Source organism: Astatotilapia calliptera, chromosome 7, assembly GCF_964374335.1.
Source record: "Astatotilapia calliptera chromosome 7, fAstCal68.1, whole genome shotgun sequence".
NCBI lineage: Eukaryota > Metazoa > Chordata > Actinopteri > Cichliformes > Cichlidae > Astatotilapia > Astatotilapia calliptera.
In genome coordinates this window covers 19648339-19672764 of record NC_137428.1, presented here as the reverse complement: position 1 = coordinate 19672764, position 24426 = coordinate 19648339, and the positions used below count along the sequence as shown (strand labels likewise).

Below are 24426 nucleotides of genomic sequence, written 5' to 3'. Positions count from 1 at the left end.
TGTGTGTGTGTGTGTGTGTGTGTGTGTGTATTTGTCTGTGCCATATAATAGATTGAATGATCCTGTGACCTACAGCATGTGGTGCCAGGATAAAAAAAACACAAGCCTGTGAGTGCTTTGTACTATTGATCTTGGAATGAGATAGCGATTACTCTTCTGCTTTTTATGTTGCTGGTTTTATGTTTTATGGTTGAGATCTGCAGTTTCTTCTTTATAACAAATTAGGCCTCGACAAGAACAAAAAATTCTATGCATGATATTACTAAAGAGCTCAATCTGCACACGTTCCCTTTTGCTCTAGCTGTTCCTGGGGTTTTTTCTAAACCCTTTTTACCAAATAAACATCTTCTAAATGACTGCATTGTATCTGTGTGCCTGGTGAGCCGACCTTGTCAAGAAACCAGTCGGGCCGACTGCCTGATCCATCTATCCGGAGTCGCATTTTTCTCAGTGGGGCAACGTCATCGATCTCCATGTTAAAGGTGTCCTCTTGACCTCGCTCAAACCTTTTGTTCACCACCACATCAAAGCACAAAGTTTAGAATCTTGAGTATGAATTGGTCCTCTCTTTATTTTACAGTTAGATACATGAATGAAAATAGAAATCATTGATGCTACCTGTCCTCATTCTTCTGCAGCAGCATCTCCTCTGTACTGCCGTTGGCCCCAAAAACAGTCATGAAGATCTGGGTGTCTGTTCCCGCATTCTGCACATCTCCGGTTACCACTGTCACCTCATAGATAATCTAACATGGAAAGATTATCAGACATCAAACAATACTATCCTCCCACAAGTACATCTACAGCTTCACTGGACGAGCACATACGAATTAATTCAGTCATTTTAAGGTTGTAAACAGTGATAAAATAAACACAAATGCAGACATTGGTTATTTAATAGCTATGCCATGAAAAGGGAGGTGACAGCCAATATTTTGGGGCTTCCAGTGTAGCAACAGTTGTGAATATCTGGGCTAAGAATTCCTGTTCTGTGCACCAGTGAAATATAAAGGAGCTAAACCATCGTGTAGATGGATGCTGATGGTTTAGAGTAGTTGTAGGCAACTCCAGGCCTCGAGTGCCGATGTCCTGCAGGTTTTAGATGTGTCCTTGATCCAACACAGCTGATTTAAATGGCTAAATGACCTCCTCAACATGTCGTGAAGTTCTCCAGAGGCCTGGTAATTAACTAATCATTTAATTCAAGTGTGTGTATACAGGATGAGATCTAAAACCTGCAGGATACCGGCACTCGAGGCCTGGAGTTGCCCACCCCTGGTTAGAGTCCAGTTTGGCAAACACAAATCCTGATGTTGCTAGGATTTTCACATCAACTGCTGTCTTCTGTGCGTGTCAACCACCATGATGTCTGGCTGGTTGGCCAGAAGCTGCGCCTGTGTGACAGTCAAAGTCCCATAGGACCTTCGCCATGTTGCTCTCAACTACCTCTGGAGGTGTCTCCCATCAGGACTTGTGGACTTCTCTATATGCCACACAGGTGTTCATCTACACCATCCTAGCCACTAGGTTTTGTCTCTATGGAGCTAATGCTTAGGTCCTCTCCTGTGCTGCCGTGATCACCATCTGTCCTGTCCTTTAGGCCAGCTTTCTCTAGACACTGAAAGGATTTCTTAATTTCCACTTCTTCAGTCTGTTGATGGCAGACCCCATGGAGGGCCTTGATCTTCCTCCTGTTCTTTATCACAGTCTCCCTTCAGCTGCCTGAGACACTGTTGTCATGCTGTTGCTTTTCGTTTTATCCTGAATCACGGCTCTGACAGTCACTAATGATAACCCTCCTGCTTAGTAGAGCCTCAGCTTGCAAAAACCTCTGTGCAATGTGAGGTGTTTTCATGTCTTGAAATCAGTGGAAATGATGTCCTCTTGTGGACAGCTTATTATATATTATTATACATGTACTATGGTAAGTTTACTACTTTGTACTTTCTAAATTATTCTCTTGTCTTAATTTAACTCAGTAACACCATGATGTATGTATGTTGCCTGCAACATGGCTTTGCTTTCAATAACACGTCTACATTTACAGACCTTATGGGAGATAGAAATGGCTTCTGAGTCCAGCACACTGAATACTCTAGCAGTCAACCCATCTCCTCGATCTTTGGCCAGCCAGCACTTGCAAGCAAATATATATTTGACCCCTTTGGTTGGCACAGCAACACATAGTTCATCAACCAGCCAGCAGCTCTCTGGAGTGGCCCCATCATGGCCGAGCTGCAGGAAGGAGAGAAACAATCACTGCCAGGAACGTGGGTGTATTTTTTCTGTGTGTTTCAGTGTGTGTGTGTGTGAGAAGCTATGTTAGTGCAAAATCTTCAGTGAAACAAATTCACCTGTCACTCACCTCAACCTTTTTGATCTCCCCCACATCTGAACCGTGGGACTCGAAGCTCTCCAGAGAGCCGGCCTCAAAGCCCTTCCTCCCGTCTTGCAGGTCCAACCACAACCTATCTGTCTGGGTGTGATTAGCCCCGATAATGATGACATAAGCCCTGCTGGTGGTGCTCGCATCCCTCTCCAGTCCAGTGTAGATGGTGATGTGATAAGGTATGACTGCATAGAAAGGGCCGAGCAACTATTCGTTCATTTGATGCATTCAAGGGATTAACAACAAACACATGAGAGAGCATCAGGTGAACTAGCAGTGCAGAAGAGACTTGAGTTTTCTTACTTGGAAGATCAATTTTTTCTTCTTTCTTCTTCTTGTTCTTCTTGTTCATGTTATTGTCGACGCTTTTCTGCATTAGAGCCAAGTTCTTCTTTTCACTGGCCGAGCTCTCTCGAACTCCTTCATAACCCTGAGAAAACAGAACGGACACTTAGTGATGCAGCAGCCATATCTGCAGAGATACAGACCCAAGTCGATGCTAAGCCACTAAATGTTTTACAAAGACTTCAAAAAGGTGCTGAAATTATTTCAGGTGGTGTGCCACGAAAGAACAAAAAATGAATCCTAGTCACTTTGGTGATCAACCGCCATTCACTTTAAAGTGGATCTGTCACACTTTTTCTCATGTTATGTAACATATACAGCAGGGCTCTGTGTTACAGTGGTAAATGCGCTTATACAGCCAAAGTTTCAAAGAATGAGGTCAGCATATGTGCAAGTAATTCATATGAGCCAAACACTGATGTGAATTTCAAACTTTTCAAATTCATTTATTTTTTACTCTTGGCTCTGTTGTTGGGAGAAGATCTCCCTAATATGGTCTTCTCAGGCACACAGGTCCGGCTGTGAGCACAGAAACCCCACCCACTTGCTGTTCTCTGTAATTGAGGGGCTGCCAATGAGAATAAAAGGGAGCTAAAATGGCTTTTATTTGGTCTGTAAATGAACTGAAGGGCAGTTATTATTTTTTTGCTATTGTAAAAAACATCTAAGAATAAAAATATGGAGCTAGAACTGAGGACATTACGTTAATTGTGCTCAACTAGTGTAAGAAATAGAAGAAATCAGTATATCAAAACCTCTTTCATGTAAGAAGTAGCACTTTAGATTGTTCATGTTACCTTGACATAAAAGTATCTTTGGATGCGTCTATCCTCTCTCTTCTTGGAGAGCCAGCGTTCACATAAGAAGAGGAACACCTCTTCTGTATCAATGTCCAGCACCTCCACCTGATCCAAGTACCAGTCAGGACTCACCATACTGTTATCATGGCGAATTTTTATTTTGAAAATCTGACCGAGGTCTACTGCCTCTATAGTGAACTTATCCACCTGGGAGAAGAGAAACATTCAGGAAATAACATCAATGTTGTGTACTTCTTTTTTGCTCTGTAATCTGGAATATATATATATATCTACAGTGAAGGAGACAAGAATTAAAAAGGTCACAAAGTTCAAGCTTTCTTACAGATCCTCTTTCAAACTTGTTGCTGTTTGTCTCCGACTTGCTCAGTTTTCTCTCCCCGGTGTCCCCCAGGTCCCCGTAAATGGTGAGGAAGACGTTGGCATCAGTGCCGGCTCCATACACATCACCTGTCATCACGGAAACTTTGTATGTGTGGGCTGTAGTGGGAGACAGTGATCACAGACAGGCAGGGGATTTTGTGTGAGGCTGCTGCCAGGAAATAGATTGAAAATGAAGCAATTTTGCATCGTAGTTTGATGCTGCTGTCATAACAGAGACTTAGTTGGGGGTATAAAGGACCAGAAGGGAAAACTGTCTCCAAACTAATGCTCAGAAGGGCAGATAAAAAGACAGGATGACAAATCGTTTTTGTGTTTCTAATAATGCAGCCAGCAGGTAACATACTCTCCAGAGCGTCTTCCACCTCGACTTCAGTCACTTTCAGGCTTCCATCTCTTGAAAGTTTCTCTGTGATGATGTCAGAGGGCACAAGCTCTCTCACCGTTTCTCCATCGTCCTCTGACTTGGCGAGCCACCGCTCACAGGGGAAGATCACGGTCTCTGAACCCTACAAAGAGACGATTAAATTCTGCAGTTTAATCTGTGTGTTTGTGTCTCGGAGGAGGATCAGCAAACAGAATATTTAGACTGGCTGAGCAGCAACCCAATATGTTGAATCACAAATGAAATCACAGTGCTGCTTGACCAGCTAAGAAGACAACATCACCACCTGCTGATTAAAAACAGAACTGTTCCGTTATTAGAAGAAGGGAATCAGAGGATGTGCTCCTGAGTGCTGAAATCAATCTTGTGAATGAGGCTTTCGGGTGTGGCAGCCCAAATACAGCCCTAATAGAGTGTCAGTCCTCTGCGCAGTGAAATGTAACTCTGGGCGTTTGATATACGGCTGCACAGTTTTAAAAACTTGAGTGCTGACATTTAATTTATTTTTTATATTTGCACTCAAAAAGCAAATATGGTTCTTTTTAGGTATTTAAATGTTTTAGATTCACAATTTACACACAAAACATGCAACAGTTTCATGAGATATGATCACCTGTACTAGGTTGAAGTACCCATAATATACACTCACTGGCTACTTTATTAGGTACACCTTATTGGACCCCTTTTTTGCCTCCAGAACTCCCTGAAATTTTCATGGCATAGAGTCAGGTGCTGGAAATGTTTCTCAGAGACTTTGGTCAATATAGACATGATAAAATCACACAGTTGCTGCAGATTTGTCAGCTGCACGTCCGTGATGCCGAACCCCTAATCCCACCACATCCCAAAGGCCATTTGAGGACATTGGACTCATTGTAATGATCAAGAAAACAGAAGATGGGTAAACTGTGGTCATAAAGGGGCGGACATGGTCAGCAACAATATTCAGGCAGTCTGTGGTGTTGCTCTGTGGTGCTCAGTTGATACTAAGGAGCCCACATAAAATATCTCCAACACCTTTATACCACCACTAGTCTGAACTGTTGGCACAAGGTAGGATGGACCCATGCTTTCATATTTGTTTACCTAAATTCTGACCATATCATCTGAATGTTGTGGGAGAAATTGAGGGTCAGACAAGCCAACATTTTTCTAATGATCTATTGTCCAATAATGGTGAGCCTGTGTGAATTGTAACCTCAGTTTCCTGCTCATAGCTGACAGCAGTGGTTCCCAATTGTGCCTTTAAGGTATGCCTTCTGCATATCTTGGTTGCAACAAGTAGCTTTTTGTGTTACTGTTGCCTTCCTAACAGCTGGAAACAGTCTGGCAATTCTCCTCTGACTCCCAGCATCAACAAGACACTTTTGCCAAGTGAATTCACTGCATATTATCTCTTGTCCAGGCCGTCCTCTGTAAACACCAAAAAGGTTAGCGCAGGAAAGCCCCAGTGGATCAGCAGTTTCTGAAATATTCACACCAGTATATCTTGCACCAACAACCATGCTACCTTCAGAGTAATTTAAATCACCTTTCTTCCCTATTTTGATGCTCAGTTTGAATTTCAGCAGTTTACAGTCATGTCTGCATCACTAAATACATTTGGTTGCTGCCATCTGATTGGCTGATTAGATATTTACTTTAGCAAACCAGTTGAATAGACAAACCCAACAAAGTGGCCCTGAGTATATCAAGTAGTTCAAATTACCTTCACCTCTTTCTACAGTACAATGCTACTTGCACACTTTCTGTGCTGTCAGCCATCAGTAATATTAATTCACCAATATATTACTGCAATATTCACCAAAGTTTTCTAAACTGCTATTATCAGCTACTATCATATTTTTTACTTAAGCCAGTAAAACACTTTCCCTCTGTTCATGTATCCTCCGCAGACAGTACCTTTCCTTTCCTGAGGAGGCGTCTGATTTCCACTCTGTCCAGATGCCAGCCTGGGTTCACCCCACGGTTGTCATGGCCAATACGAATCTTCTCAATTACATCTCCGACATCTTCTAGCTGCACAGACAACAGAACACTTGGATAAACGGACAACTTTCACAAGTGCAGTTCATTGCTGTAAATGCAGAAACACGCTCATGACTTTGCTGTTCTAGTCCCCAAAGCAGGATGAATGTATTTATTGCTTCCCTTATTTAACTTACCTCAACAATAAACATGTCCTCAGCTCCTCTCTCAAAGTACATTCTCCTCTCCCTCTTGTTGACACACAGGGACTTCTGCTGGGTGCACACTGCATCTCGGCCATACAGGATGATGAAGACGTCTGCATCTGTACCGGCTCCAAACACGTCACTTGTGAAGATTTTGATCTCATAAGGAACGACTATAAAATGGAATAATAACCAATTAAGTTACACTTTTAATACAGTTAGAATATGGTGCACTTTTCTGACTTACATGGTGTGTAAAACTCTGTTTGAAGAGGATTAGGGAAAAGCTCCCTGACGATGGCTCCATCATCCTCTCCTCTGTCCAGCCAGCGGCCGCAGGGGAAGTGTAGTTTCTGTCCCAGAGATGGAGCATCAATCTCCACCCAGTCAAGAAACCAGCCTGCTGACCCTCCCCCTTAAACATTAACAGAAAAGACTGTGATCATTTATGTAGATGTAGTCGGAGTATTTCTGCATTATTCTCGGCACAGGCAGCCAGTCGGTCCTAATGTACCATTGTTGTCGTGTCCAATACGCAGCTTTTTCAGGGGTCCGAGGTCCACGGCCTCCACAGTGAACACATCAATCATACCTCGCTCAAACTTGTTCTTATGGGTCTTTGAAGCCTTCAGGTTAATAATTCCTGTGGATACAGAACAGACTAATTATCATTTTAAACACAGAAAGCAGGCAAAAAGCGCAGCAGTCACTTCCAAAGCTACCTGTGTCATCCTTGGTGCCATACAGGATCATAAAGACGTTAGCGTCTGTTCCTCCGTACTTCTTGTCACCAGTTTTTATCCTCACTGTGTATGTTGTTGACATGGCTGCAGGAAGAAGTTACCACATTTAATAATCTCTGTGTTATATTTCTCAGAAAAACTCAGAAAACGCTCGATATCTGACATCGGTCAGACACTTCTTTCTTCGTACGCAGTAACGTTGCTCTCACCTTTCTGTTCCAAACCAAGAGTAGCTTCAGAGTCATCTTCGTCATCATCATCTCCCTTCTTCATGAACGCCTCATCCACAGGAACAAGCTCTCTGGCAAGCTGTCTGTCATCCTCATCGACAGCCAGCCACCGTTTGCAAGGAAAGAAGTACCTAAAATATATATGCCAGGATACATAACTTTTCCATGTCAAAAAATTTGTTTAAAATATTTCCCACTTCACACCACACAGTGGTGCTCTAGCACACACGCAGAGGCTCTGTCTGCTATGTAGGATGGGGATTTTTTGTGAACCCTTTGTGTTTCTGAATTTGTGTCTAGTATGACTCAGCAAAGTGCAAATTTGCTTTCTCCATTAAGGGGTCCGTTAAACATATAACATCAATGTGCTGGTGACATACGTGGTGTCATCTTTGTTGTCCACAATCTCCACTCTGTCCAAAAACCAGCCGGCGCTGGCCTGGCTGTTGTCATGGCGGATCCTCAGCTTCTTCAGGGTCCCCAGGTCGACTGCAGAGATGTCGAAAACGTCCTCCTACGTCGCCCGCCAACAAGCCCGGTGACAAAGGGTCAAGAAATGCCACAGGTTAGCGGACCATGAGAACCTCATCACTTATTCATCTGATCTTTGTTTAACCCAGAAGGCTACCGAAGCCAAACATTTGTTTGATGAGAGACTTTGCCAGGAAAACAGTATCAATTACAGCAATCCTGACAATGCCAGACGGCATTGTCAGGATTGCCTGACACATCCATTGCCTGACACATCCATGACGGCATTATAAAAACATCAACATGAGATTTAGCATTTTAATAAGGCTGATTTTTAGGCCTTGGTCAGGTTGGGCTGCCTGTTTCCCCCATATACAAAGTCTCTGCAAAGCCAATGCAATATCCTTCATGGACAGACATGGTAGTGATATCCATATTCTCCTTTAACTCTTTGCAAAATGTCAATACATGAGTCAGTGCGATTCAGTTTTCTTTATATAACACTAAGTCACAATAACAGTCACCTCAAGGCTCTTTAAATTGTAAGGTAGAGATCCTATAACAGATGATCCCCTATGAGCAAGCACTTGGCAACAGTGGGAATGAAAAACTCCCTTTTAACAGGAGAAAAACTCCAGCTAAACCAGGCTTAGTGAGAGGGAGTCAATACCACGACTGGTTGGGGGTGAAGGGAGGAAGACAGGAAAAATCAAGAGTTAACAAATTGATTTCCTTCGGATTTTCAGCAAACCGGGTTTACCTGGCCTTTCTCAAATTTGTTTAGGTTGTTGGATTTCTTGAGGTGTCGCTCTCCCGTGTCGCCTGTCTCTCCGTAGATGTTGATGTACACATTGGCATCTGTCCCTGCCCCCCACATCGTCCCAGTGAACACATGTATCTCATAGGAGTTCACTGTCAGAGAAACACAGTAAATCATCAGCGACATTATGAAAATGCACATGAGGGCATTGGCTTGATTTTCAGGCTCACGGGCTTCAGCAGCAGATATCAGTGAGTCAACATGACCACATTCATGCTCTACTTACTCTCCAAGTCGTCATTATCCTCAGTCAGCAGCTCAACCACAATCTCCCTGTCCTCCTCATCCCTGGCTAGCCAGCGGTTACAAGGAAAAATAAATGTCTCCACCACTTCCTGCAGTTCTTCAATTATCTCCACCTCCTCCTCCTCTTCCTTCTTCTTCTTTTTCTTATCTTTCTTCTTGTCCTTTTTGCTCGTCTCTTCTTTCTTCACCTCAACCTGCACCATAGCCATCGTCAGGCGCTTGATGTCCACAGTCTCCAGAAACCATCCGTCTCCAATACCCTTCCCGTTGTGGTAGATACGTATCTTATAGATCTTACCAACATCCTGAGCCTCAATCTGGGTTGCAGACATGAAACAAAAGTCAAACCAGCAACTCAAATCTCTGACAGACGTTGACATAACCTAAGCAGTATTAATACAGACCTTAAAGATGTCAGTGGTGTCACGTTCAAAACTGTTGGAGCGACTTTTTAGAGGCAGAACTTCAGTTTTTCCTTCATATCCATAGATCTGACAGAAGACTTTGGCGTTAGTTCCACCTGCACGCACGTCACCTGTGACTACTGTCACTTCATAGTTGATCACTGTTATAGGCAAAAGGATTAAGCATTATGAGAAGCAGTGTATCTCAACCTATCACTTTAAAAATGATTAATTCTGGCTGTGCAAACTGTTTTTTGCTTTTGTGCCTTTTACATTGTTCAATGTCCAACGTCTCGCTGGGATAGAGCTCCACCTCCACCTTTCCATCAGCTTCATCTTTACAGAGCCACCTGTGACTTGGGAACATGTACTGCTTTCCGTGAACCGGCACAGAGATCTGCACGCTGTCCAGAAACCACCCGGCCCGCAGTCCCTCGTTGGTGTGACCTATCAGAAGTCGGTTGATCTGCAAGCATCAGAAAGCACACAGGCAAAAAGAAACATAAATAAATGTCTTAATGTCTGTCTAATTACATGCAGTACAAGTCTTGCAAACTTACCTTCCCGATATCAGAGGTTTCGAAGGTAAAGATATCCGTGCGACCTGTCTCAAAGTAGTTCCTGAGATCATTGTCGGAGACTGCTAATATCACCTTGCTAGTATCACCCTTCTCCCCATACAGCTTGACGAACACCTTGGAGTCCGAGCTGGCCCCGTTCACACTGCCTGTCTTGATTGCTATCTGGTAGCTGACATCTGAGGAGTGAAAACAATCGGTTTAAAAAACTGATGTATGCCTACAAAACTGGGCTTTTTAAAATGTTCTTGTGTACTCACTGAAGAGACGCAGGCCGTCTCCCGCTGGAACTAACTCACGGACAATCTGTCCATCATCCTCATTACGGTCCAACCACCTGAAGAAAAACACACATGTAAATGTACCTCAATGGCGTAAAAACAGAATCAGAGGAGCCTTCCTACACACTTAGAAAATCCCTGGAAATGGAAATATTAAAAAGATGACATAATATTTATGTATTCATAACTTCACTGGAAGAATGATGCTATAGGACTGACAGAACCTCTGAAGCCACTGAACAATAAGAAGAGGAAAGAAGAGGAAACAGACAGAACATGATATTAACTGACTTACATTTTAACGGTTACATTTTCCAGATTAAAATCCCAATCATTAACTTAATAATTACAAAACATTTAAGTGGCCTAACATTATTCATGTAACAATTTCCACACTGAAAGTGGGAATCAATTTTCCCTGACTGCCAAATCAAACAGACAGGAGGAGGTAACACTGCACCTCAGCCTTGTGGTTTTGGCACCACTATTAGAAGCACAGAGCTGGCCACATTCATTTAGTCTCCATTTGTAATGGCACACTCGTCCATCAGCTGCCTAACTATTTACACGCAAGCCACTGGAGAGCTAGTGAAGGTAAGAGCGGTCAATTTACAACACTTAAGAGAGATTTCGAGCTGGTGGGAGGATTTTGTCTGACTGGATTCTGTCTGTGTTGGTTTCAGAAGAAAGTGGACACTACAAAATGTATGCAATTTCTGTATATAAAACATATATAAATATGTATGTAATATACAAAGTAAAAAATTTTACACTTCTTGTGAAAAGATTGACATCCATCCATCCTCTTAGTCAATTCAATGTCGCCGGGGGGGCTGGAACCTATCCCAGCTGACTTTGTCAGAGAGGTAAGGTACACCCTGGATAGGTCGCTAGTCTGTCGCAGAGCTAACACATAGAGACAAACAACCATTCGCACTCACATTCACACCTATGGGCAATTTAGATTTACCAGTTCGCCTAACCCCACTAACTGCATGTCTTTGGACTGTGGGAGGAAGCCGGAGATCCACTGAAGAATATGAAGATGCTAATTTAACTGGGACTGATCGGGATGAACACAATTAGAAATCAGTATATCTCAGGGTCTCAGATTGAGTAGTTTGGAGGCAAAGCGAGGAGGCATAGTGGGTATACTGGACATAATGTTGAATACGGAGCAGCCAAGCAGAAGCGAAAGAGGAAAACTACAGAGGAGGTTCAGAGAAGTAGTGAAGAAGGACGTGTAGCGGGTTGATGTACCAGAGGAAGATGGGAGGGATAGGGTGAGTTGGAGGCAGATGGTCCTCTGTGGTGAGCCCTAAAGAGAACAGCCGAAAAGAGAAGATGACTGTATGCTAACTAAAGCTCCAGCCCAGGCACGTGCAGAGGGGGGGGGGGCTAGAGGGGCTTGAGCACCCGCCCCTTTCCTGATGGGAGCCCAAAGTGCCCTTTTGTTGAGGCAACTTTTTTTAAAATTTTTTTTTTTTTATGTGTGTGCCCCTCAACAATAATATTTAACTATTAATCACAGTTTTGCTAAATAAAAGGATCTGGCTTGCATCAGTCACATGATCACATTTAATCAATGATCGCTCTTGACGGCAGAACGCGCTGGTTACGAGCCGGGAACGAGCTCACAAAGAGCACGCGCATTTTTAGCGGTCCGGAGCTGTAGGAGAAACACAAGTTAACTCAGAGACACAGACTGATGTGACAAAACCAGGAAGTAGGTGTACAGCGTACACTGTAGTGTATAGCACCCAGGAGTATTAACTTATTACGTACACGTTGGTAAGTTGTCTTGTTGCAACTGACGAACTGAAACAAACGAGCGTGCTGTGTGTGCAACAGCGCGACAAACATTACCTGTCCTTTTATGAACTGCACATGTAGTGCTGGTCACAGCTGCTGGCTACCTGGCTGTCATGGGTCTGTAGCTCTGTCACCGTTTTAGGGAACATATTTAGTTTTAAAGTAAGTTTCCGGGCTTTTCCTGCCTTTCTGGAGGGATTATATTTCACTAAAAAACGATCTAATATGCATGTCCACATAATAATTATTATAATTATAATATATTAAAAAACACAAGCTGCATTTTAAAGAACATACATTAAGAAGCAGATTATATTAGATTTATATTTTAAATAAGACAAATTTGGATTTTACAGCAGTAAAATTATTGTATCTCTACAGTTTAAAAATATAATAAGCTTTGCCCTGCACAGAGTGGATAGTGAAACAAATGGAATCATCATAATGACATTATTTCATATTTATTACTTCCCCCTCCTCATTGCTTTATTATTGTAGCTCTAGTAATAAATAATAATGTAAGGATTCTGGATCAGCACCATGATGCCCATAGTACAGTATTCTGAAGAAGGTCTAAAATGTCACTGTGTGTGCGTGCATGTGTGTGTTTTATTTAGATGGATTTTTTAAAAATATTACTCATGATATAACATTGTCCAGACATGCCTGGTAAGGACATGAGGAGGAAACAGTAGGAGCTGTGTGAGGCTACTAAAGGCAGTGCTATAACATTTTTCTGTCATCATTTTATTATAGATTAAGTGCAAGAGTTGTTAGGTGTGGATAATTAGATTATAGCTTATTGCAATAGCAAGTTGTGCCTTGTTCTCACATATTAAGTGGAGAGTGATATATGAAATGATGGGATGGAAGGAAGAAGAGAAGCAAAGAGTGATTCACAGGCAGAGCCTAAATTATTTCTCACAGTTTTTTGTTGCCTTATGGTTCCAAGCGCTGTCACCAATCTTTGCATTTTGTTATTATCTCATGACACTTGTTTAATCAGCTACCATCTCTCCTATGGACTTTTTAATGTCTACAGTCTCAGATCAACACAGCCCTGCCCTTCCCATATTAGATTCTTAATGAATGCGTGTTGTTGTTATTCAGCCTGGTTCAATGTGCCCCTTTTTAACTTTGAGCACCCGCCCCTTTAAACCTCTCTGCACGGCCCTGCTCCAGCCAACGATTGGTTAACTTAACCTAGCATAAAAACAGGAAACAGGAGAAAACTGCTAGGCCACTGTCCAAAGTTCAAACCTGAGGAGTTCTGTTAAGTGATTTTTAATAGTGTCAAGCATCCTGCTGCTTCTAGTGCTTTTAGTTTAAGATTTAGCATATAGTGACAATGAAATTAATAATCTGCAAAGAAACCATATCTGTGAGAGCATTTGAGTTATTTGGAAACTATTGTCTTGCCTGTAACAAGGAAATTCAATGGCCATACTCTCTGGCTGGCCTTCCTCCCTGACCATCACCTTATCGAGGTACCAACCGCAGCCTCCACCACGGCCGTCATGACCCACACGGACCCTGCGCACCTGGCCCAAGGATACGGACTCAATGAGAAACTCATCGTGCTGAGGGAAGAGAAAGAGACAGCCATGTAAAGATGCTTGCTGTGCATTTCACACATATTTACTTAATTATTGGGTTCATTCTTGTTTATTAATACACTCACGTTTCCCTTTTCAAATTTGTTAACGTTGTTTTTGCTCATAATCATGAGTCGATCGCCCGTCTCACCTAGGTCACCAATAACATTGAGGAAGACGGTGGCATCGGTGCCACTGCCACTGACATTTCCTGTGCAGATGGTGACTCTGTACTTAATCACTGAAGAAACAAAGAGAGAGTAAAGGAGCTACATTCACTCAAGACATACTGTTTGTAATTGACTGTGAACATGGAGTCTGAACATCTGCAGTGTTCTGCAGAGCCCTCTTACAGGGCAGTGGCTCATCAATAAGTACTCCTGTCGCTGGAAGCTCTCTGACAATCTCATTGTCATCCTCGTTGATGTCCAGCCAACGGCCGCATTCAAAAGAATATTTCTCCATGGTTAGCGTCTTGAGCAAGGTGACCTGCAGAAAATCATAATTTGGTTCACAATATTCCTTTCAAACAGGACTGCAGCAATGACAGCATCTAAACTGCTCAAAAAAAGAAATAAATAAAGGAATGCTTTGAAAACACATCAGATCTCAAAGGGAAACAAAAGTCTTGCTGGATATCTATACTGATATGGCCCTGTCCAGCTCTTCTAGAGTCCCTGTCGCTTCCTTGCTCTTGAGGCTGTGCTGGGAGACACAGCAAACCTTCTCACAATGGCATGCATTGATGTGCCATCCTGGATGAGATGGACGCCTTGTGCAACCTCTGTAGGATCCAGGTATGACCTCATGCTAACAGCAGCGACACTGAACCTAGCCAATGCAAAATTAGTGAAAAAACAGCCAGAAAAGATGAGGAGGAAAAACGTCAACCTCTCCAACTGTTAATTTCATTAACACCAAAACAGCTGAAGCTGATGAGATCGGCTTCAAGGTACATTGTTTACTATTTCAATACATAATAGCATGCTAGCATTTGTCAGATAAAGTTGAAGATATAAAGTTAAAGCAATCTTTAAGGTTTCACTTAATAGTTGTCAAAGCACGGGAATCAACAAAGTCCAAAGGCAAACATTCCCAAACAATTGCTGAGATAGTTCACACCGGAGCGAAGTGTTGAACTGGTCCAAAGACTTCAACATCCACAGTACAAGTAACACTTGCTCAGTGCCAGATTCATTGCTCAAAGGTGACCCTGTACAACAGACTTAACAGCTTATACTGACAATTTTTTCACCTTTCCTAAATGCCAACCAGCGAATGGATGTCTCTTCTCGTGCCAGATCCGCAGTTTCAGCAGTCTCCCAATGTCTGGCATTTCAATCTACAATTATCCCCAAATGTAAAATAAGAATGGATAGTTTAGGAAAAAAGTTTCTTTGACAGACTTTATGATTATTGTGCTAAATGAACAATAGATGAAGCTGTTTTATTCACCTTATCAGGTGAACTCAAGACTTACCATGAATTTATCAACCTGGCCTTGTTCAAAACTGTCCGAGTTGTTTTCTAGTTTCATTTCATCAGACTTGCCCTTCTCTCCATAGATCTGCAGAAACACCTGGGCATCTGTCCCTGCCCCTTTTACATCTGAGGTCCAAATCCACAGCGACCATGGGTACTCTAAATGGAAACAGAGTAAGTGTGACACTAAAGTACATATAGAAGATTTATGTTTTGATGTTTTATTCACTGAGTAAAGCAGAATGAAGACACCCACTCATCTGTTTTTTCTGCCTGAGAGAGACCATCTCATACAGCTCCCTCTCAATCAGCCCATCTCCCTCATCCTCATCCAGCCACATCCCACACGGAAACGTCTGCTCTATCCCCGTGAACGGACAGTATATAACCACCTGGATGAGAAATGGTTGATGGATGTATGACACTTTGAGAAGTGATCTGTTCATACTTAAGAAAAAGAAAAAAAATACCTTTTCACAGTACCATCCAGCACCAACTGCGCCATTGTCGTGCCCGATGGTGACCCTGCTGAGTGGGCTCATCAGTTCACAGATCTCCACATTGAAGATGTCGATGAGACCGCGCTCAAAAGCCCCGCCTTCAAGGAAGACTTTGCCGCTGTTTTTTATGCCCTTAGCTCCATGCATCACCATGTGGATCTTAGAGTTGGTCCCCGCACCCCTCACGTTTCCAGTCATCACTTGGACATTGTACACAATTCCTAAGGAGCGACAGGAAAATGCACGACACATTTTTGGTCCAAAGTGTTAACACTGAAATTAACATTGGCATCATCATCATCACACCAGTAGTCTCTTCTAGCTCCTGATGTCCTCTTGACTCATTTAGTAGCTAAATGCTCCACTACATTGACTAAGCACCCAGTGTCACACCTGAGAAAAGAATGTGCAGTACATTTTTAGAGCTATAAACTCTATTGAAAAAAGCAGGTGAACCTGGTATATTTTACTGTTCATATAGGTCCACCACTAACAGTGTTCCCTTTAAAAGTTTCTCAGGAGTTTATGGTTTGTTTGTTTTTTTCTTTATACCTACAGTGGCATCAAATAGTAAGGTGAGTCAACTCTAAGGGTTCAGGACATAATGAAAACAATCTGGTCTTTAGCAAGTCTTAAATTTAGGCCAGCACAATCAAATGATCAACCAAACATGGCATATTACACAGTGTCATTACTTATTTTTTAAGGGGAAAAAAGCCAAAATGCAGTCCACCCTCACTCCTTCGATTAGGATTAGGAGGGTGATGAAATGCACTTGATTTATTGATCATTAGCTATTGTGATCACGTCTATAAAAGCAGAGGTTTAGTCAGTGTGCTGGTCAGGAACAGTGAGGGGTGTGTTAACACAAAGCCAAGGAGGAAAGACATTAGCAACGATCTTAAAGAATCAGTTGTTGCTGTTTAGCTGGGTATTTATGAATAATTTAAAGCCCATCATTCCACAGTGGGAAAGATTATTCACAAATAGAAAAGACAGTTGCCAGGTGGAAATTACGGTAAAAATCCCCTCTTGGTAAGACTGCTGTGCTCAGAGAAACAGCAGAAACCCAAGAGCTACATCACAGACTCTGCAGACCTCAGTTAGCATGTTAAATATTTAAGACTAAACAAGTATTGTTTGTTTGAAGAGGCTGTCAGGAGAAAGTATTTTCTCTCTAAAAAGAACATGACAGCGTAGCTAAGGTTTACAAAGTAGCATCTGAACAAACCACAAAACCTCTGGTACAATGTTCTCTCGAGACCAAAGTGAAGTTGTTTGGCCTTAATGCACAGAGGCACGTTTGGCAACAACCAAACACAGCAGATCAGCGCAAATGCCTCCTACCAACTGCCAAACACGGTGGTGGAAGGTTCATGATTTGTTTTTGCAGCTACAGGACCTGAACACTTTGTACTCATGGACTTGATTGCAAACTCATCTATACACCAAAGAATCCTATAGTCTCATGTGAAGCCATCTGTCTAAGAGCTAAAGCCTGGCTGAAACTGTGTCATGCAATAAGGGAAAGATTCCAAGCAGAACAGCAAATGTAAAACAGAATAGCTAAAAAGAAAAAACAAACTGGTAAGACCTGGTAAGGACTAGATCACTTTTTATTATGTCCTGATATGTAAAAAATGGACATAGTGTCTACTGTCTTTTTCTGCTCTTTTCTACAGCATGTCTTTTATCCTGTTTTCCTTCTCTCACCCCAACTGGTCGCAGCAGATGGCCGCCCCTCTGTATCTGGTTCTGCTGAGGGTTGCTTCCTGTTAAAAGAGTTTTTCCTTCCCACTGTTGCCAAAGTACTCACTCATAGGGGGTCATATGATTGTGGGGTTTTTCTCTGTATGTATTATTGTAGGGTCTACCTTACGATATAAAGCGCCTTGAGGCGACTGTCGTTGTGATGTGGAGCTGTGTAAATAAAATTGAATTGAATTGAATTTTTGCCATGACTGTTTACATGCTCTCCAATGTGAATGAATTTTCGTAGAATTTCAATATTTGACCTAAAAAACCTCTACATGGGAATAGAAATACTTGTCAGCATTTGCAGTTGTAACAGGGCTGTTAAAATTCTTCAATTTTAAAGATGTTACGAATTTGAAAAACTGGCCTTTTAGCCAACTGTCTCCACAGACTTTGAGCTTTATACATTGGTCCAAAAAGTCCATTTATATTTTAATATTATCCACAGTAATTTTGCATCATTTTGAACTATTTGCAATTTCAGTTACCCTCGAAAAATTGGTTCCAACAGTTTTTTTCTCACCCATTGGCTGCGTGGCTCCAACCAACACATCTCTCTGTATTTTGCCATCACCTTCATCCAAGGCAAACCAGTTATACACCGGGAATTCGTACAATTCTTTGTTACCCATGTCATCTATTACCACCTACACAGGAACATTACACACTATCATCAGCGTTTTATATATATATATGTACACATCTGAGCAGATTGCGTATGCTGGTTTACATGCCTTATCCAGAAACCATCCAGCTGAAGAGCCTCTGTTGTTGTGACCTATAGTGATTTTCTTCAGCCTCCCGAGGTTTGGGGCCTCTATTGTAAACTTGTCCTCTGACCCACGTTCAAAGTTGTCTTTGTCACTGTCCAGTCTTCTCTCCCCTTTGATAATAAACACACAGTTTATAGCAAACACACACACACACACAATAACCACGTATGTCATTGCAAAGCTTACCAGTGATCATGGTTTAATGTACCAAATGTTGAACACTTTCTGGCTTTAGTTTAATAACTATGAAGATTTCACACAGTTACTTCTGTTTGTGTAACTGTACATTTACAGTATTATCTTTCTAATTTTATTACTTTGTACAGCTTTACATTTTTTTGTCAACCATATTAAAAAAAAACTTTGTTCCCACCCTACCTGTGTCACCGTTCTCTCCAAAAATATTCAGGAAGACATCAGCATCGGTTCCACTTCCCTTCATATCAGCAGTAAACACGCTCACTATATATTTATTCACTGCAGAACATGGGACATAAAACAAGTCAAGCAATCTGAAGGGTATGTAAGTAGCACATAGCAGTCTCTTCGACACTCAGATGGCTTCCATTTTAAATATTCATAACAATGCGTGTCTGTTCATTACAGTTATATTGCTGTGACCACTCCCTCACCGCACAGCACCCTTGTGTCTTTACGTGAGCCTCAGGTTCACAGTGCTTTGCTTGATTGGCTACAGTCGCTTAAATGCTAGATCACGTTGCCACAGAGGACACATGGGCTGTACCTGAGGATTACACTCTAGTGGAATTCAATGACAGCCTGAAACTCTATCTAAAACACTAAGCTATCGAGCACTGGTTGTGTGCAACTGGCCAGACACATGGCTCTAACACATAAAAAACATCAGACGTAGTTCTCATTTAGAAAAATAAATATTTAAAATGATTGTCCACTTTGAGTGGTAGAGACCAGAGTGCTTTCTAGAGGCATTACATAATATTTGGCTTTTAGACATCTTATTACAAGAGTCAACCATTTCTAATCCCCGGGGTTTCTCTGACATGTGGAGAAGGTATTTAGGACTGTTATTTTGTTTTAACCTCTGTGAACATTTTGGTCTGCTTATTATTACAGGTTTGTCCCGGATTGACCTACATTTCGGGACGTCCATGGGGTTCATGCTGCCCAGCAGGTCCCTGACAAACAGGTTGTCGCCCTCCTCCCGACTCAGCCAGTTGTTGCAGGCAAAATAAAAGCGCAGATGGGGTCGGTTCATGTCAGTCACCACCACTCTATCCAAGAACCAGCTGGCACTCATCCCTGTGTTGTCGTGCTCGATCCTGAGGAAATCAGCAGATTCAGAGAGAGACACGAATGCAGCCTGGAGGTAATATCAGATGAGACCCTCACATCTCATTTGTTTTTTATTTTAAATGTCTGTTTGAATGTCTTCAGTGTTTAATACTATACAACAATGGTTGTTGTGTTTAAGTATTGCAGCTTACACTATCAGACACTGAAAATGAATACGATGGGGTAGAATAACAAAATGAATAATGCACTCCCATGTCAAATCTAGAAATCTACACTATGTAGATAAAAATACCAAGCCACCTACACATTACAACAACGGGAGCTGCTTATCCATAGAAACACATGGTGTGAAGCTCCTGGTGCACAATTTGTGTGCTGATGTTATTGCCACAGGAGGTTTAGAGCTCTGCTGTTATTGAACAACATTGGTAACTTTTAAGAACTAACCATCTCAGCATCTGGTCAGTGCTCTGTGTGTGGCTTATATAGTGAGTCACAAACAACAATGACAGGACAGGTTAAAAGTTTTACACTTTTACTGCTGTTTATGTTCGGTTTGCTAACTCAAGATTGGTGGAGCTGCTCAGACTTTCCAAGTAGGAAATCTGAGTTGAAGGGGTGTCTCAAATTGAAACTATAACTGGGAACTTGGAAATGTCGACGTCTGACTTAACCTGGAATGCGGCATTAGTTAGTGACTTCCTTTGTCTCGGGATGCTTGATTAGTTTCAGCTGTGTCTTATTACCCTTATGGTTCCCATCTCCCCGATTATCTCTTCTGTGTATTTAAAGCCTCAGTTTGCTTGTGTTCCTTGTTGTGTTGTCCTATCGCCTGCTGTTCTACATCCAGCATGTTTCCTGGACTTATTATCTTTGTAGTTTGGGCTTGTCTTTGTTTTGTTTAGTTTTGTTTTTATCTGTAGATCTTTATTGGCCAGATAAACATCTTACTTGTGTTGATCTTTGCCTCCCTGTGTATTTGCATTTGGGTCCCCACCTCAGCCCACTGCAATATATATGACAGCACTTTCATTACAGTAAGGATTAACACTGCCCTGGCAATGTCTACAACAGGAGAAGCTTTATTAAGTTCTAGTTTGGCCAAATAATCCCCGCACATAATCTCCTTACCATTTTAGCTTTTTCCAGAGTTTTGAACTGTATTGCTTTTTTCTACAGCAAATGTTGAATTATTCACATGCAATTTGAGTAGCCCTTAGAATTTTAAGTTCTTCTTAAAATGTCTTAAGCTGATTTGCCTTGACCTTGAAAAAAAAAAGCAAATAGGTGGACCTTGACTGAGGATCGTCTCCATAACAGGTAAGAAAACTGTGTCTGGCATGCTAGAAAAGGAAACAAAGTTTTAAATCAGAATGCAACATTATTCTTTTAGCAAATCCTGACAATTCAGCATGTTTAAATCTTGGGGCCTGTTTTCAGAGGTCATGTCTTGTGGCTGCGATGTAACTCTGTGTCTTTCTCTCTAGAGGAGACAAACTTCACACAGCAGATGGGGCTTAACCTTCTGTCACTGGATGAAATCCTTTGATGGCCCGCCACACAGCGAGAAATGTTCCTGTGGGATCCTCTTAGTAAGCTGCTGTTATGCTGTGTGAGGAATGCTCAACTATGAAGCAGAAATTGTGATGTTGTCAGTGACCTGTAGTTGTGCATTCTGGGTATTTAATCCAGACACAGTAATGGGGTATTTAAAGCGTGCATACATGTGAGTTTTTATACGAGTTATCACAGTCGACTATTAGCGATACACTACCTCAGTTTCTTTAGAGGCCCCACGTTGTGTGTTTTGATTCGGAAAACATCCGTCTTATTCTTCTCAAATGCAGTCCGGCTTCTGGAAAATGTCAAAATGTGAATAATATCAGTACAATGCTCTGAATGTCCCAGTCTAGAGACCCAGAGACACGTGACCTAAACTCTGGAACAGTAAATCGTATCCCCCTTAATGACGCAGATTTAGGGTACCCTGGTTGTCTCGTGGCAGTGGTATAATCTGAAACCTTCACCTCTCCTGCTTCCTCCTCAAGTACATTTACCCCCTCCCGGAGTCGAACCAGGCCCATGAGCACACCAGACCCCCCTCTGCCCAACACCGTGAATCAGACACCCTCTTTTCCATTAACAGAGAATACCTGCCTTTGTGTCTGACCCATATCTCCATCTGTTCTCATCTTCCTGCAACATTCAGTGGACAGACAATGCCAAGGCTCACAAAATAAGGTGCACAGTGTCATCATACTGCAACAAACTGCCAAGATTGAAATACTGTACAACACACATGAATACATGCCCTCATTCTCAATGTCAAATCACCTGCAAGAGAATGAAGGGGAGAAACTGATTATCCGGTGGAGGGGTGGAGAAAACTCACAGCAAACTTTGGAATTCATGCAATTTGAACGTGTTTTATAATTACACTGAATTTCCAAAGAGTTGCATTTTTAATCTGCCTCACTGATCAGTGGGGCAAATATTCTCGGAGACATAGCAACCCTCCCTTACCTGTATCATGCTGTTAAAGTTTCCAGTGACGATAACACAATACAGGCAGGACCTAACTTATATTGGAGTAAGGTGAAACTCCTTACAATGCAGTTTGTTTAATATGTCACCAAAAGGGGCTCCTGAACATCTGTGTGTGTGTGTGTGTGTGTGTGTGTGTGTGTGTGTGTGTGTGTGTGTGTGTGTGTGCGTGTGTGTGTGTGTGTGTGTGTAGCTCATCGGCTGAGCAACACTACAGTCACACAGCAGATAGACAGTAAATGCAAAGGATGTGGACGCTGTCTGAAGTGGATGGGTGAGACCACCACAAGGTGTGGGTGACATGGTCCAGAGTGGCTGACAGTAACATGGTATATCTGTTACGCTTCACAGGTAATCCTATCTGTCAATCAATGTGTGCAGAGATAAAGGAAGCCTGCTGCTAAGATCCCCTGAGAGTCATTTGATCGTCCCCAGAAATGACATCGTGGTCTTCTTTCATTTATCTCTAAATGGAAATGAAGACCAGCCATGTCACATAGTTCCTCCTTACTCCAGATATCCTGTGTCCAACACTTAATGCACTGTACATAAGAGACATTCCCATTTACCAACAAACCTCTGCTCTGTTGTCTGACGTCAAAGAATTTACTGGTTAATATCTTTTTTAATGGCTGGTGTGCAAAGTCATTTTATCTTGCATCACTGGTTCTTTGGACATCAGGTTTTGATGTTAAACAGGAATTCTCTCACATACAGTGTTATATTGACAATACAAGCCAACACAAGGACAGGATCATAAGCATCATTTTACAGTTTGATTAAATAAAAAATACCTCTTTTCTGTGCTGAAGGAATGGAGAAGAATAGAAAAGATTAAAAAGTCAACAACTGACATTGAAAAGGTGCTAAACTGGCATAACAAACTGAAAAAGGACGTATTAAACATCATATGATGGTGAAACAGAGTAAGTCACTTAGATCTGATTTAAACAAACGAAAAAAAGCATATTCATCAAACGAATTCAAGAACACCACCAAAAGCCCTTTTAAACTCACTTGCTTGCCAGGTGGACCTTGGGCGTGACGCCAAAGTCTCCAAAAAGGGTAACAAATACATTTGCATCTGTCCCAGCTCCTTTAACATCACCAGTGACAGTAACTACCTCGTACACTGGAAGAGAGGGGAGAAGGGAGAAGAGAATAAAAGGGAAAATACAATCTGAAATACAGTCACAAATTACATTATATCTAATACAAAAACTTAATGAATAATCACTTGAACCAAAGGACGAACACAAAGTCACATCCTCAGTGTCCAATAATCTATAAACATTATGGAGCATTATGTTTCCTTCCATGCACAGTTGCCAGGGAATTCAATGAGGCGAAACTGCAACGAATCCATGTCTGGCATTATACATCAGCCAATCCTCTCTCACATTTCATCCGTCTGTAAAATCTACCTGAGGTGGTGACATTCACATCGTTTGCATGGAGGAGAAGAGAGGACGAATCAAACTAAGAAAAAAATCAAGTCGTGCAGAAAATAAATCCTAATGACTGCTGATCACTCGACTTCTACTCAAGAAACACCCTTTCAATTTGTGGGTTATTATGAAGTACGGGATAAGTGGTGGCAGCATTTAAGTTCCCTCTGTTTTACATTCATATTCATTAGCAGATCAAAATAACTATTTTCCTAAAAGTAATACTTTGGTTTAATCCATGAAAAAAGTTTTAGTGTTTTGGAGCTTTAGAGTAACAATCTAAACAAAAATCTGCTGTTTTAGAGAAGATTTCAAAAGGATGTTCATTCTGTTACAGACTATAAAAAGGTAACACTTTGGTCCAGCAACGTTAAAGTATCAAATGGATTTCTTCTGTTTTGATTTCATTTGAAAGTATTGGTCTTTGAGATGAAAGTCTATGACCCAGGGATGAAACAACCAGTATAAAGTATGCCATACATAGTGTGGGAATGAGAAGCACCACTAACCCTTTCTAATATGTGGGTAACATTTTGAAAAAGTTCCTAGCCTTATCATCTATTTTGTAAATGAGTGGCTCATTAAATGCAATAGATTTGGAGAAGTTTATATATAAGAGAGTCCTGTGAAAGTATACCCCCCATGATTTAATACCTCGTAGAACCACCATTAGCAGGTGAAGTCTTCATTTTCTATTTGGCTTTATCCATCTCCCTCCTAGCTGTGGAGGAATTTTATCACACTTTTCGTTACACAGTTGCTTCACTCCATTGATGTTTGTGGACATTTGTTTATGCTCAGCTTTCTTATGGTCCAGCATCTCAATCAGGTTGATGTCTGGACTTTAACTGAGCCATTGTAATACCTTAATTAGTTTCTTTTTCAGTCAGTCTGTTGGGCAAAGCTTTAGCTGTCCAATAGATGGCCTAATATTTGACTGTAGAATACTTTGATAAACAGAGGGGTTCACGGTTGAC

The 24426-nt window shown here is 41.7% G+C and overlaps 1 protein-coding gene across 4 annotated transcripts in view; it reads right to left on the bottom strand.

Annotated features, from left to right (window-relative positions):
- Positions 1–24426, bottom strand: part of loxhd1a (lipoxygenase homology PLAT domains 1a) — a 37455-nt gene that overhangs the window by 6216 nt on the left and 6813 nt on the right. For 2 of the 4 annotated variants that reach the window (XR_013909966.1, XM_080303600.1), the window contains exons 2-34: positions 23019–23133; positions 21232–21312; positions 19299–19483; positions 18561–18659; positions 18144–18292; positions 17933–18056; positions 15411–15875; positions 15153–15313; positions 14928–15014; positions 14026–14161; positions 13759–13913; positions 13497–13657; positions 10245–10321; positions 9967–10163; positions 9680–9872; positions 9407–9567; positions 8983–9319; positions 8697–8848; positions 7846–7979; positions 7445–7596; positions 7215–7319; positions 7007–7135; positions 6740–6907; positions 6484–6665; positions 6221–6337; positions 4280–4442; positions 3878–4032; positions 3532–3741; positions 2693–2819; positions 2366–2574; positions 2050–2235; positions 619–746; positions 389–506 (exon numbers count right to left, since the gene is read on the bottom strand). Coding sequence is in view for 3 of the 4 variants with exons in the window: in XM_080303600.1 (XP_080159726.1) it covers positions 389–506; positions 619–746; positions 2050–2235; positions 2366–2574; positions 2693–2819; positions 3532–3741; positions 3878–4032; positions 4280–4442; positions 6221–6337; positions 6484–6665; positions 6740–6907; positions 7007–7135; positions 7215–7319; positions 7445–7596; positions 7846–7979; positions 8697–8848; positions 8983–9319; positions 9407–9567; positions 9680–9872; positions 9967–10163; positions 10245–10321; positions 13497–13657; positions 13759–13913; positions 14026–14161; positions 14928–15014; positions 15153–15313; positions 15411–15875; positions 17933–18056; positions 18144–18292; positions 18561–18659; positions 19299–19483; positions 21232–21312; positions 23019–23133 (5318 nt within the window). In the remaining variant the exon portion in view is untranslated. The remainder of the gene's footprint in view (positions 1–388; positions 507–618; positions 747–2049; positions 2236–2365; positions 2575–2692; positions 2820–3531; positions 3742–3877; positions 4033–4279; positions 4443–6220; positions 6338–6483; positions 6666–6739; positions 6908–7006; positions 7136–7214; positions 7320–7444; positions 7597–7845; positions 7980–8696; positions 8849–8982; positions 9320–9406; positions 9568–9679; positions 9873–9966; positions 10164–10244; positions 10322–13496; positions 13658–13758; positions 13914–14025; positions 14162–14927; positions 15015–15152; positions 15314–15410; positions 15876–17932; positions 18057–18143; positions 18293–18560; positions 18660–19298; positions 19484–21231; positions 21313–23018; positions 23134–24426) is intronic. The other 2 variants (XM_026173465.2, XM_080303601.1) reach the window with 2 other exon arrangements.